At 42.4% G+C, this 16,117-nt stretch overlaps 1 protein-coding gene across 1 annotated transcript in view; it reads left to right on the top strand.

The window, feature by feature from the left end:
- Positions 1–16,117, top strand: part of LOC124722377 (monocarboxylate transporter 10) — a 447,112-nt gene that overhangs the window by 405,466 nt on the left and 25,529 nt on the right. The window contains exon 6 of the mRNA XM_047247551.1: positions 15,213–15,461. Within this exon, the coding sequence (XP_047103507.1) occupies positions 15,213–15,461 (249 nt within the window). The remainder of the gene's footprint in view (positions 1–15,212; positions 15,462–16,117) is intronic.

Below are 16,117 nucleotides of genomic sequence, written 5' to 3' on the forward strand. Positions count from 1 at the left end.
CAAAATGTGGAGTGTACCTTAGTGTATGTTTAATTTCTTTGAACTTTCAAATGCTTTATAAAATAGGACTCAAAAGGAAATATAAATTACAATGTAACAAAGCTTACCAAACAGTGGTTGAGACTGAGGAATAGAATTGTGTTTTATACGTATCAGAAGTACATATTAGCAGCCCATGAGCTGCCCTTAGCCTAAATGGTTCGCTAAATTTTGTTTCAGCTTTATATTCGATAGCAGATTCCACAATTAGTGCTTTGCCAAAGCTAATCTCAGTATCACCAATTTTGACTTGTGCTTAAGACGAAGACTAATAAAATAAATTGGCAGTAGCAGGTAATAACTTTTCCGAAAGCAGTTTTAGAAACTGTGTTAAATTCAGCATTTTCATTTGCTTTAACTAAGAGACAGAAGGGCAGTGATCTTTTATAAATCCCTTTTCTTTCATATCCCCACCTTGTGGTTATGAGATAGGTTTTCCTATACTCATCTGAAAAGTTGTCAAATCAATGTGTTTCAACAGAAGTGATTCATGCCTTAGGAAACGAAATACAAAGGAAATTTGCGAATTTATGAACAGAGGAAGAAACTTCTCCAAAACTGGAACAACGCCATAATTTATTGTTTTGCTTCACAAGAAAGAAGGCAGATAAGACATGAAAGACCTTGTAGTTCTAGCAGCCTCCACACCGTCTTGTAAAAGATATACAGTGGCACAGAAGAAGACACTGGACTGAAATTTACGCAGAGTAAAAGGATAAAGCACAAGAAACCATTTCCGAATCGTAAATCAAATCGCAGTACAGAGCAAACAGTGTAATTTACAACATTCCTTGGGATTAAAAGATTTTAAGAATGTTGTGGACTGCTTTTCGATTGGTACAAAAAGCACTTATTCAGCCTATTCCAGTATACTGAAGCGTGTATGCATCAATGGTAATTCGTCAATGTAGTAGACTCGAAGAGGAGTCATGTAAGGATATTCTGTATAACCAGAACTATTCTCATTATCACTTGCAAAAAGGGGAAATAATACGCGGTAATGGAGTATATCTGAACCATTTTCAATTTGCTATTAACACTGTGCTGTTTTTCCCAAACGTAGTTACGCCGTAATCTTCAACGAATGATGAAACAACGCAATAGAACTACTTTGAAAGTAGATTTGAAAATCAGAAGTATGAAATAATGCGCGATTAAAGTAAAATACAGGATGTGGCTCAAATGGCTCTGAGCACTATGGGACTTAATATATATATGGTCATCAGTCCCCTAGAACTTAGAACTACTTAAACCTAACTAACCTAAGGACATCACACAACACCCAGTCATCCCGAGGCAGAGAAAATCCCTGACCCCGCCGGGAATCGAACCCGGGAACCCGGGCGCGGGAAGCGAGAACGCTACCGCGCGACCACGAGCTGCGGACTAAAATACAGCATGTATCACAACTAATTACGCAAATGCATATAATTGAAAGTAGACGATATTTGAAGCAAAAAAGTGTCAGTAGGCGTAGGTCTGCAAAGGAACCGTTTGCGAGAAAATTGTGACTTTGTGGATACCAGCGATCACTGACGTGATTCTGTGTAAACTCCGAATGCCAGATCGTGATGTGGTCTTTGTTTACATTTTCGAGACTTAAAGTTGTAAACAGAATGGATACGACAGTATAGTACACAGTCAGAGTGCCACTCATATCAGCTATTTACAGAACATCAGTTGTGTTGTGCGAGTGTTGGTGGTAACACGGAACATCGCTGTAACGAGGAATATGCGGATATACATTTCATATATGGCAGGCTAATGGCAATGCATGGGAGGCTGCACGCTTGTAGCAAGAGGCATACCATGCCTAAAAGTAGCCCGAGAGTCGAACGTTCACAAGGGTGCATAACGCCTCTTAGAAACTGGAAGCTTTGTTCATGCTGCGGTAACGGGTTGGTCTACCAGAATTACACCTCTGCGTGAAGATTTTCTGCTGGAACAGTCGAACGCTCTGCAGGACTCTCCTCATGGAGACTAGCCACACATATTTCTTTAATGAGCCACAGTACTGGTTGGAGAATAATTAATGTATCGCAGTGTAATGTACGCGTATCACATCCAACGACTTCAGTATCTTAGTGAAGCGGATTTTGGTGCAAGTCTACGTATGGTAGTAACATTTTATTTACAGACGAAGGAGGTTTCACTTGTGACGGTGTGTTTAATTGTCACAATTCGCACGTTTGGAATCATCTAGGCTCCAACCCACATGCTGTGCATGAGTCTCCCATGAGCACGTTTCTCATTGAATGTGTGGTTAGGGGTACTAGGTGATGGATGGTTTTATTGGGCCGTAAATGTTACGAAATAAACTCAGTGGACGGAACTACCTTCGGTTTCTGCGGCATCATCTTGCAGGATTGCTTGCGGATGTTCTCTTAGAGCAACGTCGGAGGGTGTAGTACGTGCATGATTGAGCACTGGCAAATTCTGCTGCTTTGGTGAGGCGACATCTAACACGCCGATATTGCTAAAGATTGATTGAGGGAGGAGAAGCTGTGCAGTGGCCATCAACATTACCTGATCTGAACCTCATGAATTTCTTTGTTTGGGCACTTTCTAGGTGTAGCGTGCGCTACCGCGGTTAACACGGTCGAAGAACTGGAGCAGAGACTTGTCAATGCTTGTCACGAGATTCGAAATAATCCAGGTGTATTTGAAATGACTCGGAACTCATTAAGGCGACGGGTACAGGCATACAGACGGATACAAGGACACAGTTAGAACACCTCCCTTAACTATAAGTGCAGTCACGTAACTGTAGTCGTGTTCATTCAAAACACTTGCACTTCTACCAAAGTATCTCCACTAACTTTTCTTAGTGTTGTATACTATTGTTATCTATTCCTAACTGGGATGACGTTTACATAGAATCTACATCGCTAACGTCAATAGTCCGCAAGCCGCCTGACGGTGTGCGTCTGAGGTTACTTACGGTACCACTAACTGAACCCCCCTTGCCTGTTCCACTCGCGAACTGTGTATGGGAACAAAGATGATCGATAAGCCTTTGTATTAGCTCTAATTTCTCGAACTTTCTCATCGCGGTCACTTCGCGAGATGTATATGGGAGTAAGTAATATATTGTCCGACTATTCGCACAAAGTACTCTCTCGAACTTTCTCCGTGATCCACAACGCCTCTCTTGTAACGTCTGCCACTCGAGTTTGTTGAGTAACTCTGTAACGCTCTCGCGACGAATAAACGATCACGTGACGAAACGCGCCATTCTTCGTCGGACCTTCTGTATCTCTCCTATCAGTTCTACCCAGTAAGGGTCCCAGACTGATGAACAGTACTCAAGAATCGGTCGAACAGGCGCCTTGTAGGCCACTTTTTGACTGGAAAGAATTACATTTCGTTAAGAGTCTTCCTACGACTCACATCCTGGAATCAGATTTCCATACCGTTTGTTTTATGTTGTCATTCCACTTTGGGTCGCTCAAGTCACTGGAGCCTGATAATTATCGCAATTATTTCGCAAGCGGTTTCTTTGCGAACCTCTGTTGTCTGAGAGCTTTTTGCTTCTAGTATCGTGTCCAACGAGGTCATAGAACCTGGTGATGATTTTCTACAGTTAATTATGAAGTCCATGATACATCTTAAAATACCAGTATAGGTAAATGGCTACACACAAGTTAAAGAATGGTACAGTACGTGAAAGATAAACTCTAAAAGCTTTATTTATTTATTTTTTTGCGTGGTGCCGGAAGTTAGGTTGGAAGACAGCCGACAGTAGTGCCACTGATCGCAGTGGCCGAAAATGGTATCACCTATCTCGAAATGCTGCAGTTGAGGGTCGTGCCACAACCTGAAACTGACTGCAAGGATTTCATCTTTCAACAAGATGGCACTTCTCGACTTTTCCACAGCTGTGTACACGTTTATCGTAATGAGACGTTGTCAAGTCGCTGACCTGGCGCTACTCGAGTGGGCAGAACGGGCGCCAGACTGGATTTCTTGTAATTTTTTTTCTTGTGCTGTTACATCAAGGATAATGTTTATACTCCAGCCGTACCACAGAACCTCGAAGATATTCAACACCGCGTCACAGCAGCTGTTCTTACCGCCACTCCTGATATGCTGTTTCGGGTTTGGGCGGAACTGGACTACCAATTACACGTGTACCGCGTGATGGAGGGTGGACACGTAGTAAATTTATAATCAATCCAAAAACCTTTGAGAGCTTGTCCTTCGCACACTACATCATTTGTTACGTTGTTCTTGATCTTATATCTCTATGGATTTTTTTTTCAAATGTTTCATGGCCTTTATACGAGAGCGTGCTGAAAATTAATAGCTCCGAAAGTTTTATGTGAAAACTCTTACAGTTTTATAAAGAAAATGAACTTTGTTAACATTTTACATCCTTATTCTTCACGTCTCTATATTTATTTCTCAGCATGGACATCCTGGCGAGGAACGCATTTCCGCCAACGAGAGATAAACTTGTAGATACCGTCACTGTAAATGGTTTGAGTTTGTTGACGGAGCCACAACCTCACCTCTAATTCCACCGCTTCATAACTATCACAGTGAAGTTCTGGAAGGTGTTCTGTAAATTCTGGAAACACGAAAATCGGATGGGGCCAAGTCGGGACTGAATAGAAGATGATCGTTGACAGTGAACCCAAGGCGTCGGATTGTTGCAGATGTCGAACCGCTCGTGTTTGGTCTGACATTGTCATAATGAAGGAGAGGGTGCTACACGTGTGGGCGAACTCTTCGCATTCGTGCTTTCAGTTTTCTGAGGGTCTCGGATCTCGCAGTACCTTGCAGAGTCTACCTTTATTCATGAATTCTATGTGCGCAACACCTTGAAACCAGAGCACTGTGAGCATGACTTTGCTTGTTGATGGCATGGTGTCGAGCTTTACTGGTCTCGATGATCCTTTGTGGCAGAACTCCACTGATGCTCTCTTGTTTTCGGGGGAGGGGAATGGTGAACCCAACTTTTATCACCTCTCACACATTAATAATGTCCGATACGATCATCACAGTACATGGCTTTCATTCTTCTATGGATTTCGAATGGAGGCACGTTTCCTGCGATTAGGAACTCGATTACAACACGCTGTTTCTCACGCACCGACATATCTACATCTACATCTACATGGATACTCTGCAAATCACATTTAAGTGCCTGGCAGTGGGTTCATCGAACCAACTTCACAACTCTCTATTATTCCAATCTCGGGAAGAATGAACACCTATATCTTTCCGTACGAGCTCTAATTTCCCTTATTTTATCTTGGTGATCGTTCCTCCCTATTTAAGTCGGCATCAACAAAATATTTTCGCATTCGGAGGAGAAAGTTGATGATTGGAATTTCGTGAGAAGGTTCCGTCGCAACGAAAACGCCTTTCTTTTAATGATGTCCATCCCAAATCCTGTATCATTTCTGTGACAATCTCTCCCATATTTCGCGCTGATAGAAAGCGTTTCTTTGAACTTTTTCGATGTACTCCGTCAGTCCTATCTGGTAAGGATCCCACACCGCGGAACAGTATTCTAAAAAAGGACGGACAAGCGTAGTGTAGGCAGTCTTCTTAGTAGGTCTGTTACATTTTCTAAGTGTCCTGCCAATAAAATGCAGTTTTTGGTTAGCCTTCCTCACAACATTTTCTATGTGTTTCTTCCAATTTAAGTTGTTCGTAATTGTAATACCTAGGTATTTAGTAGAATTTACGGCTTTTAGATTAGACTGATTTATCGTGTAACCGAAGTTTAACGCGTTCCTTTTAGCACTCATGTGGATGACCTCACACTTTTCGTTATTTAAGGTCAAATGCCACTTTTCGCACCATACCGCTATTTCTTCTAAATCGTTTTGCAGTTTGTTTTGATCTTCTGATGACTTTTTAAGTCGATAAACGACAGCGTCATCTGCAAACAGCCGAAGACGGCTGCTCATATTGTCTCCCAAATCGTTTATATAGATAAATGTTCAAATGTGTGTGAAATCTTATGCTTAATGCTAAGGTCATCAGTCCCTAAGCTTACACACTACTTAACCTAAATTATCCTAAGGACAAACACACACACCCATGCCCGAGGGAGGACTCGAACCTCCGCCGAGACCAGCCGCACAGTCCATGACTGCAGCGCCTAAGACCGCTCGGCTAATCCCGCGCGGCCGTTTATATAGATAAGGAACAGCAAAGGGCATATAACACTACCTTGGGCCACGTGTTGGATAATGGACTCACAAAGTTCTCTGCTTGATTCATACAGGTTAGCCAAAGGTACGTTTACAAGTGCCACAGAAATTGCATATTTCCGACAACGTAGCCCCCCAGAATTGGTGGCCATTAGAGTGGAAACCTCATGTTCACAACACTTCTGGCCATTGTTGCCCGGAAATGTTTGTGGCAATACATTTTTGGGCCAGAAGTGCTCACCTGGACCACCATATCGTCCACGAAATGGAGGAAAGCGAACTGGTTCCAAAAGTTTAACCTATAAACCTATTATGGATACATACCTCCTTCAGAATGTTGAAATACAGTTTTGAGTATATCGTAAAATCAACTGGTCTGAGAAATGGCAAGACCAATACCATTATTGAAGACTAAATGCCAGTTCACAACCAGATTCGCAGTAAACCATTGGATTTTGGCATAAAACGTGATTCGTCTGGAAAGGCACCCTGCCACTACTCAGTGGATGTTCAGTTGCGGTATTGGCGTGCTAATTCCAGCCTTCGTCGCCGATGAACAGCAGTCTGCATGGGTGCATCAACCAGAGGCTTGCTGCGGATACCCACACACTACAACGTTTGCTGAACGGTCGTTGAAGAGACACTTTTGGTAGCTTGTTGGTTCATCTGGACATTCAGTTGCTCAACAGTTGCCCGCAGACATCTCCGCAGTCCTTCACCCCTGTCACCTAAGGCCCATAGTGCACCACAGTTGCCTCGGCGCCTCCGGCCGGAGTGGCCGTGCGGTTCTAGGCGCTTCAATCTGGAACCGCGAGACCGCTACGGCCGCAAGTTCGAATCCTGCCTCAGGCATGGCTGTGTGTGATGTCCTTAGGTTAGATAGGTTTAAGTAGTTCTAAGTTCTGGGGGACTGATGACCTCAGATGTCAAATCCTGCCTCAGGCATGGTTGTGTGTGATGTCCTTAGGTTAGATACGTTTAAGTAGTTCTAAGTTCTGGGGGACTGATGACCTCAGATGTTTAGTCCATTAGTGCTCAGAGCCATTTGAACCATTTGCCTCGGCGCCGGTTTTGGATAGCGCCATTTTGCCCTACACAGTATATTTTACTCACGGTGGCATGTGAACAGTTTACAGATGAGCGTAGGGGGAGCAGATATAAGACTCCTCCACTGCTGCTCATGGCAAGGTCCTAGTGAAGGTGGTTTCCTGTTGCATTCTTCCGACCTGATATAAACTGTCAAGCGTGTATCTGTGCCGTGTCGATGACTGTGATGAGTGGTTGTACAGTGTAGTGCTTCGTTTGTGTTGTAATGGATAAAGAGAAGGCAGAGGCTGAAACCCGGTGCCTGCACATAGCTTGCTCCTCTCTAAAAGCACCAAGGGAGCCTCAGAGCATGGCGTCCCTCTCGGTCAGACGGAACAACACCAACAGTACCACACGTTCTCATTTCATGGAGCACTGCGGAGAGGTTGGTGCAAAGACTGGTGATCAGAAACCTAACACCGCCGCCTCTTCTCCCCTTGCCGACCAAAAATACTGGCAGTGAAAGTCTCACACACCTCCAGGATTGGAACCGCCTTACTTCTGATTCGAGCGCCAGCACACAAGTGTGCGTCAGTGATCTCGGCTACCGAGGTGGGTCACTGCTAATGTACACAAAGACTTTAATGAAAGATCAGTGTAGCTGGCATGTTGCTGCTGATGAACGAGGAAACACTCATGATGAGGTTTAAACAACGTGAAAGCCTTAATAACCTGTTTAGACCACAATTACGACTCAGTGCTACGACTGTAGCAGCGAGGAGCTTCTTATTCAGGTTTCGATATTTGTGTATAGTATACTTTCGACGCTCCACAGCTGTAGCTGTAGATGTACAAATCGCATTTGTGAAATTCGTGGTTCTCTCGTTTTCGCCTTCTTTATTCTTGTAGTTCTCTATGTACGGGCGCCAACTTTCAAATTGAAACAAAATAGATACTGCTGCGAGCTGTGCTGCAGACGATGTGGAGTAGCTGTTAGAGTCGCTGTCTAGCGCTCTGTGGTCCGCCAGTTCACGTCCGATCAGGAGGAAATATTTGTTATGTAGAATTATCATCTCTAGAAGGTTCTAGAAATTCCTTATGTTGCTAATGTTTCCATATTCTGGAATATATGACGGTTGAGTCAACAGCAGCACTCTATGACCAAGAGGCAGTTTCGATCCATCTTTGCGTTGGTGTCCCTAATAAACGTGATTTAAGTGCTAAGTGTTCTACGTGAATGATGACCCTACTTTCGGATTTGGTCTTTACTGTGGTTATGACGTGACAATAATATTTCACTATTCAGATTACGCGGCTCAGCACTACAGCGCTGTCAGCGTGATGAAGTGGAAGCAAGGCTGAGAGTGAGTGGGAAGGCTCTGCAGACAATGACAGAGATATGTATAGCCCGACCGCAAGAAATATTCGTCACCCCTGGTGAACAACACATCCACCATACCTTGGCAACTACTTAGAACAGCCTGCTCCACTGGCAATATTGCCGGGTCATACTGCGATAGAGCCGTTTATTGCAGCAAAATTTCGGCAGTGTTGACGGCAACAACTATTACGACCACACATTGCCGTAAAATATGTTCCATGAAACGCACCTTAAGACGGACGTGACAAACTATTGGATGATGGTCGATGGCATTTGAAAGCATGTAAGGTCAATATGGACGCTGCAGACAGTACTGAATACACAGGGAAACCTGGACAGGGGCTTTACCAAGAGACGATACCAAATAGCAGCTGCTGCTGCGGATAGTATTACTATAGTCAACAGCTACCACGACTATAATGCCTCCGAGGTCGGCGAGATGTGAAACTGTATGTGTCCTTTCTCTTCGGAGGCTGTAGTGTGGCCAAAGATAGTACTATAGGTTATTTGTGTTACATCTACGTCTGCACTCTCAAGTACTTGGCAGATGGTACATTTAATTGTATTGCACATTAAACTTTATTTGGTTATGTTAAATGAGTTTTCATAAGATAACAGTTTTTGCATCTTTTCCGTTAAATTTTTCATCAAACGTTCGAGCTCTGAGTCTTCGTATATGCTCGATGTCCTGTGTGAATGCTATCTGATGCGGCTACCATACACTTCAGCATTATAGATATAGAAGTGTTTCATAAGCATCTACATTTTACGTATGTTCAACCAATGAACTAGGCTTATTATTTACTTTACCTACGAACGAACATACGCGATCGTTCCACTTCATACCCCTGCGCACTCTTATTCGGAGGTGTTAGTATGATATGGCTGACTCTATTTGTCATCTGTAGATTATTAAGTCATAGTGCATTACTATTTCCTTTCGTTTGGAACTAATTGGCAGTTTTTTCACCAGTGTCATAGTGCGCGTAACCGACTGGATGTTGCTACAGTTTATATCGGGATCCGAGATTTCCTCTCTAAAACTTACAATACGTAGCAATCGAGTTAAACAGAACTGATGTCCAGAGTTCCCCAAGGAAGTGTCATTGTAGGCCATCTGCTGTTCCTAATGTACATTAATGAGTTAAGAGATAATCTGAGCAGCCCCCTTAGATTACGTGCAGATGATGATATGATTATCGTCTAGTAAAGTCATTAGAAGATCGGAACCAATTGCAAATGACGTAGAGACGATACCTGAATGGTGCCAAATGTGGCAAATATCTCTCAATAAGGAAAAGTGTGAGGTCAACATCAATACAAAATATATCTGCTAAATTTCGATCGATAAATCACACATAGGTAAAAGTTGTCAATTTGACTAAATACCTAGGAATTTCTATTACGAAGGATTTAAGTTGTAACGATCGCATAAATAATGTTTTGGGGAAGACAGATCAAAGACTACGGTTTATTGGCAGCTCATTTACAAAATATAACAGGTCTACTAAAGAGACTGCTTACACTACGGTTGATAGTCCTCTGCTAGAGCATTGCTGTGCAATATGGGATTCTTACTAGATAAGATTGACAGATTGACGGAGGACATCGAAAAAGTTCAGAGAAGGACAGCTCCTTTTGTATTATCGCGAAACAGGGGAGCGAGTGTCACGGATATGATAAGCGAGTTGGGATGACAGTCATTAAAACAAAGACGGTTTTCGTTGCAGCGAGATCTTTTCACGACATTTCAATCACGAACTTCCTCCTCCGAATGTGAAAACGTTTTGTTGCCGCCAAATTACATAGTGAGCAATGATCATCATAAGAGAATCAGGGCTCGTACACAAAGATTTAACTGTTCATTTTTCCCACTCGCTGTTCGAGAGTGGAAGAGTAGAGAAATAGTCTGAAGGTGGTTCGAAGAAGCCTTTGCCAGGAGCTTAAGTGTTAGTTGCAGAATAATCATGCAGATGTAGATGTAGATGCAGCACTCCTCCAGAAATGATAGTGCTATTTGCGAAAAGTGGGAGATGGCAATTCCATTACCCTCGTAGTCATTAATGTACGACGGTTGAATGATAAGTAATGCTTCCATCAGCTCCGTAACATGTGTCAGTATTGCTGTGTCACTGGTTTCAACAAATTGTGTAGAGTCTCTGCTACATCCTTAGTCGCAAGCTATTGCTGTGATTAGTTGCGTATATTATCGTGGATGAAATGAAGGCGTATAAAGGAAAATTGTCACTGTGACTGAAGCAACGTGCTCTCATCCGGTCCCTAACAACAGAAAGTGATGCTCCAGTCGAAATTTATCGAAGAATGAAAGTAGTTCGCGGTAATGGCAGCGCCAGGTAAACTAAACAGATGTAAAGCTGGTGTAGCGGAACAACGAAATTGTTGATAAACTAAGAGTTGGACGAAATTGTCAGCAGCCAGCGAGAGATGGCATTGCCAATTTTGGGTGCCGATGGAGCTACCCATATCGATTTCCTGGAACCAAACACAACCAATCACTCAAGAAGACACACTGATTCTTCGAGCTGTAAGAAAAGGCCTCAGGGGATTTCGATGGGAGACAGGGCAAGTTTTGTTGCACCAAGACAACGCTAGGCCATACAACTCACCATGGAAGAGGTTAGGAGACTGCAACTTACGACGATGTTGCATCTTACCATTTAGTTCACGCTCTGTGATCTTCATCTGTTTCCTAAAATAAAGGCAGGACCATGTGAACATTGCAATGGCTCGAATTAAGAAATCCACACGGTGGCGATATGCTGGTTACAGAAACAGCAGATAGAAATCTTCTTTGACTGATTCATGAAACTTGTTTATCGTTGCCAAAAGTGTACGGGTATTATTTGTCGACTACGTCGAAAAACGAGATTATGTTATGAAAGAGGAACATCTAAGACAACTTTCATTTACCAAAATGTTCCTATATTTCGTATTTTCACATAATGTGAAAATCTTAAATTACTCGTCCGTGTGTGTCCACGGATGGCTCTTCGTTAAAAAAAATGGCTCTGAGCACTATGGGACTCAACATCTTAGGTAATAAGTCCCCTAGAACTTAGAACTACTTAAACCTAACTAACCTAAGGACATCACACACACCCATGCCCGAGGCAGGATTCGAACCTGCGACCGTAGCAGTCCCGCGGTTCCGGACTGCAGCGCCAGAACCGCTAGACCACCGCGGCCGGCTCTTCGTTAACGGTAACATGCTGTGTATCAGTAAGGCGTAAAATTAATCATAAACCTATATATATATATATATATATATATATATATATATATATCCCAAATGAACGTATTTCTTTCAGCAGGCATCTTTTTGACTCTAAATCGAAAGCTTTTCGAAATTATTGGAAAACCATATCGATCTGGTTACTTCTTTCCACGTCACTTAAAATAACACGTGTGAACTGCTTCTGCATATATACTCAGAGAGCCCGAGTTTCTTGCTTGATGGAGCGTGCTTCTCACTACTTCTAGCTACTTTTTGTCCTTTTCCATTCGCGTGTAGAGCGAGGAAAAAATTACTGCCAGTCTGGTACCGTTCGGGTCCTATTTTGTCGTATATCATTCTCGTGACTCCTATGTGAAATTTACAATGGAACTGTTTTACAGTCTACAACTAATAACAGTTCTCTAAGTTGGCGAATAAGGTTTCGCAAGAACAACGTGAGCTTTCGTCCAGAGAGTTTCATTTCATTTCCCTGAGAATCTGAGATACGCTTTCTTATGAGTTATGTCGACCTCTTAGGATTATAGCAGTGTGTCTTTGAATTTCTCGAACATTTTCCATCTGGCCGACTTCACTGTCACCCCAAACCCTGAAACAGTACAGTAGAACAGGTCGTATTATAATTGTAGTCTCTTAAATAGATGTACTGCAGTTTCCCAGAATCCTTCTAACAAATCCGTGTCTACCTTTCACCTTCCTTGTTATTTATTTCACATGTTCGTTCCATTTCAAAAGGCTTGACAATAGTAGCTTTAGATTTCTAAGCGATGGTACAGACTCTTAAATGTTTACCAAGTATGTTCTGATCTGATGCCCAATGTGTTTTTACGAATTACATAGAACTTTCCACACTCAACCAAAGCTATCACTCACTATCCTGAGTGGAAATACTGGGTAATTCGCTCTGCTGATATTTATTTTGTCATCTGAACGGGACTCAAACAACCATCATCATACACATAAAGTTTAACATACTGAGAAGCAATATACGCATTATATTTGCTATATTGTACATCACCATAAACATAAACTCACGGTAGGATCATATCAGAAGTTGCCCTGCTCTTCCAAGAAAAAGGCATTTAAAAGGCGATATACAATTATGTCTTTCAAGCAGAGCTGTACGGTGGCACACGTCGTTGAATGTGAGGCACTTTATAGTGTCCATCAGTATTCTGAAGCATCGATGTTCCTCGTGCCATAAGTTAGCAATCAGCATCGGATTCACTTCAGCCTGATCTTTGCATTTGTATTTCACTTATGTGTTCCACTTCTCTCTGGTTTCTTATCTAATAGCCTATAAAATATCTGCCGATGGCAATTCCATGTGTCCTCTCTCTCCGTTGTAGACTGCTGCTGTAGCTACCTTGTTTACTGTTTCGTTGTCAAGAATACCATAGTGTGCTTTGATCCACCACATGGTAACTTCCCGATTCCTAGTTGTGAACTGTAATATCAGAGTCATGATGTCATATGCTGTTGGCTTGTTGGAGCGTGTGCTATGCAGATGTCTTAATAGTTCTCATACTGTTCTAGAATCAGAGAATCAGAAAGGATAACGTATTTGTAGCTCTAGCATACACTAAGCGCTTTGTACTGACATTTATCTAGTCGTCTTTGATATGTTCTGGAACTGACCCAAATAAAGACAAGCATAATCCATGTGTGGACGTACCAAAGAACGATACATTCTTAGTCCCACTTTTGCATCCATACCCCAGCTCACACCCATGATATCTCGCAGTAAATTAGTGGATTTTCTGCAGTTTACGACGACTTCTGTAATGTGTGTCTTCCAGCGAAATTTTTGGTCTATATGGAGTCCATAATATTTGACTACTGCCTTGACTTAGTAGATAGTGTCGGAAGTTCCATGCGGCTTTTCGCGGATGATGCTGTAGTATACAGAGAAGTTGCTGCATTAGAAGATTGTAGCGAAATACAGGAAGATCTGCAGCGGATAGGCACTTGGTGCAGGGAGTGGCAACTGACCCTTAACATAGACAAATGTAATGTATTGCGAATACATAGAAAGAAGGATCCTTTATTGTATGATTATATGATAGCGGAACAAACACTGGTAGCAGTTACTTCTGTAAAATATCTGGGAGTATGCGTACGGAACGATTTGAAGTGGAATGATCATATAAAACTAATTGTTGGTAAGGCGGGTACCAGGTTGAGATTCATTGGGAGAGTGCTTAGAAAATGTAGTCCATCAACAAAGGAGGTGGCCTACAAAACACTCATTCGACCTATACTTGAGTATTGCTCATCAGTGTGGGATCCGTACCAGGTCGGGTTGACGGAGGAGATAGAGAAGATCCAAAGAAGAGCGGCGCGTTTCGTCACTGGGTTATTTGGTAACCGTGATAGCGTTACGGAGATGTTTAATAAACTCAAGTGGCAGACTCTGCAAGAGAGGTGCTCTGCATCGCGGTGTAGCTTGCTCGCCAGGTTTCGAGAGGGTGCGTTTCTGGATGAGGTATCGAATATATTGCTTCCCCCTACTTATACTTCCCGAGGAGATCACGAATGTAAAATTAGAGAGATTAGAGCGCGCACGGAGGCTTTCAGACAGTCGTTCTTCCCGCGAACCATACGCGACTGGAACAGGAAAGGGAGGTAATGACAGTGGCACGTAAAGTGCCCTCCGCCACACACCGTTGGGTGGCTTGCGGAGTATCAATGTAGATGTAGATGTAGACTGATAGTTCATATGGCCTAAGCTTCAGTGTCTCCTTGGGGGGAACGTACGCCTGGTGGTGCTGGATCTACGGTCGTTCAAGAATAATAGTTCCGTAAAGACAACACCATTGAAAGCAACAATCAAAGAGTAAATGAACAGAATTACTTATGTAAGGCCGAAGGATGTATTTTAAAATATGTTATATTTTACTATTTGTATTCTCATCCAATGCTCTGTCGCAACTACTGAAAAATCCTGTACATCATGTATGCCTGATATCTACGGTGAATGCATAGTTTTGTGTACTAAAAGTTATGTTACTTTTACTCGCATGTCCCCTAATTTCATAAATTAAGTTAAAATACATTAGTTTCCATTATTTATTGAAACCAACTTTCTGTCGTATGTTGTGGAGGGCCGGCCGCTGTGGCCGAGTGGTTCTAGGCACTTCAGTCCGGAACCGCGCTGCTGCTACGGTCGCAGGTTCGAATCCTGCCTCGGGCATGGATGTGTGTGATGTCCTTAGGTTAGTTAGGTTTAAGTAGTTCTAAGTCGAGGGGACTGATGACCTCAGATGTTAAGTCCCATAGTGCTTAGAGCCGTTTGAACCATTATGTAGTGGAGAAAGAAACATTACTTTGTTCTTTATGTTGACAGGTATTATATACGACCACACCAAATCGTACACAATACCTTTCCTGCTGGCTGGAGTGCCCCCAATTGTCGGAGGAATCGCGCTGTACTTGGTACAGTGCGTTACAGACGACGATGATGAAGACAGAGCTATGAGCGAAGCCAAGTCTCTACAAGTAATAGACACTCACGCTGCAGTCGAAGACAATAAGCTGGGAGTTATAACTAACTGTAATTCACCGAGCCATCCATTAACACTCGAAAATGGAACAGGTATGTGGGTTGACATTATCGCTGCGAGAATTACGCCTCATTACAAGCCTGAATGTGAACGATTAATCATAGAGCCTGTAAAATCGTGCCCTCAAATCTGTGTTGGGGAGCAAAAACTCAGAAGGTACAGCTATTCAGTGCTGTAATCATTTTATTTCTCATGACTTTAAGATTCATTTTGAATTGGAGGTGGTGCGCTCATCATAAAAAAATATAATGAAGACCTAGAGAACAGAGAACAAACTGTCATAGTTCCTATAAAATCGTTGTTAATATATCTTCCGATTTACTGCCATGCGGAACGCAATGTATTTATGTGCTGCGAAGATGTATTTACTGAAACATATGGAGAGGCATGAATCTCAGGGATTTCTGTTAGAAGTGATTCGCACTCCTTAGAATGTATGTGGACAGCTGAATTATAGTATTGCAGAAGTACTTATTTTGATTCCTATTTTTCTACTGTATATTTAAATAAAATTTCTTTCGTTATACGTTAAACAGTTCTGATTTTTTAATTTACTACGACAATTTGTAAAACTCCGAAGCTCGACTGTGCAAATTATATCCTATGAGTCCGCCTGGATCTTCCTAGATCTCCTAAAATAACCTTGATTATCCAGAAATATCATTTATCAAAACAATAAAAATTTATG

The sequence above is a fragment of the Schistocerca piceifrons genome, chromosome X (genome assembly GCF_021461385.2).
Source record: "Schistocerca piceifrons isolate TAMUIC-IGC-003096 chromosome X, iqSchPice1.1, whole genome shotgun sequence".
In the NCBI taxonomy this organism is placed as follows: domain Eukaryota; kingdom Metazoa; phylum Arthropoda; class Insecta; order Orthoptera; family Acrididae; genus Schistocerca; species Schistocerca piceifrons.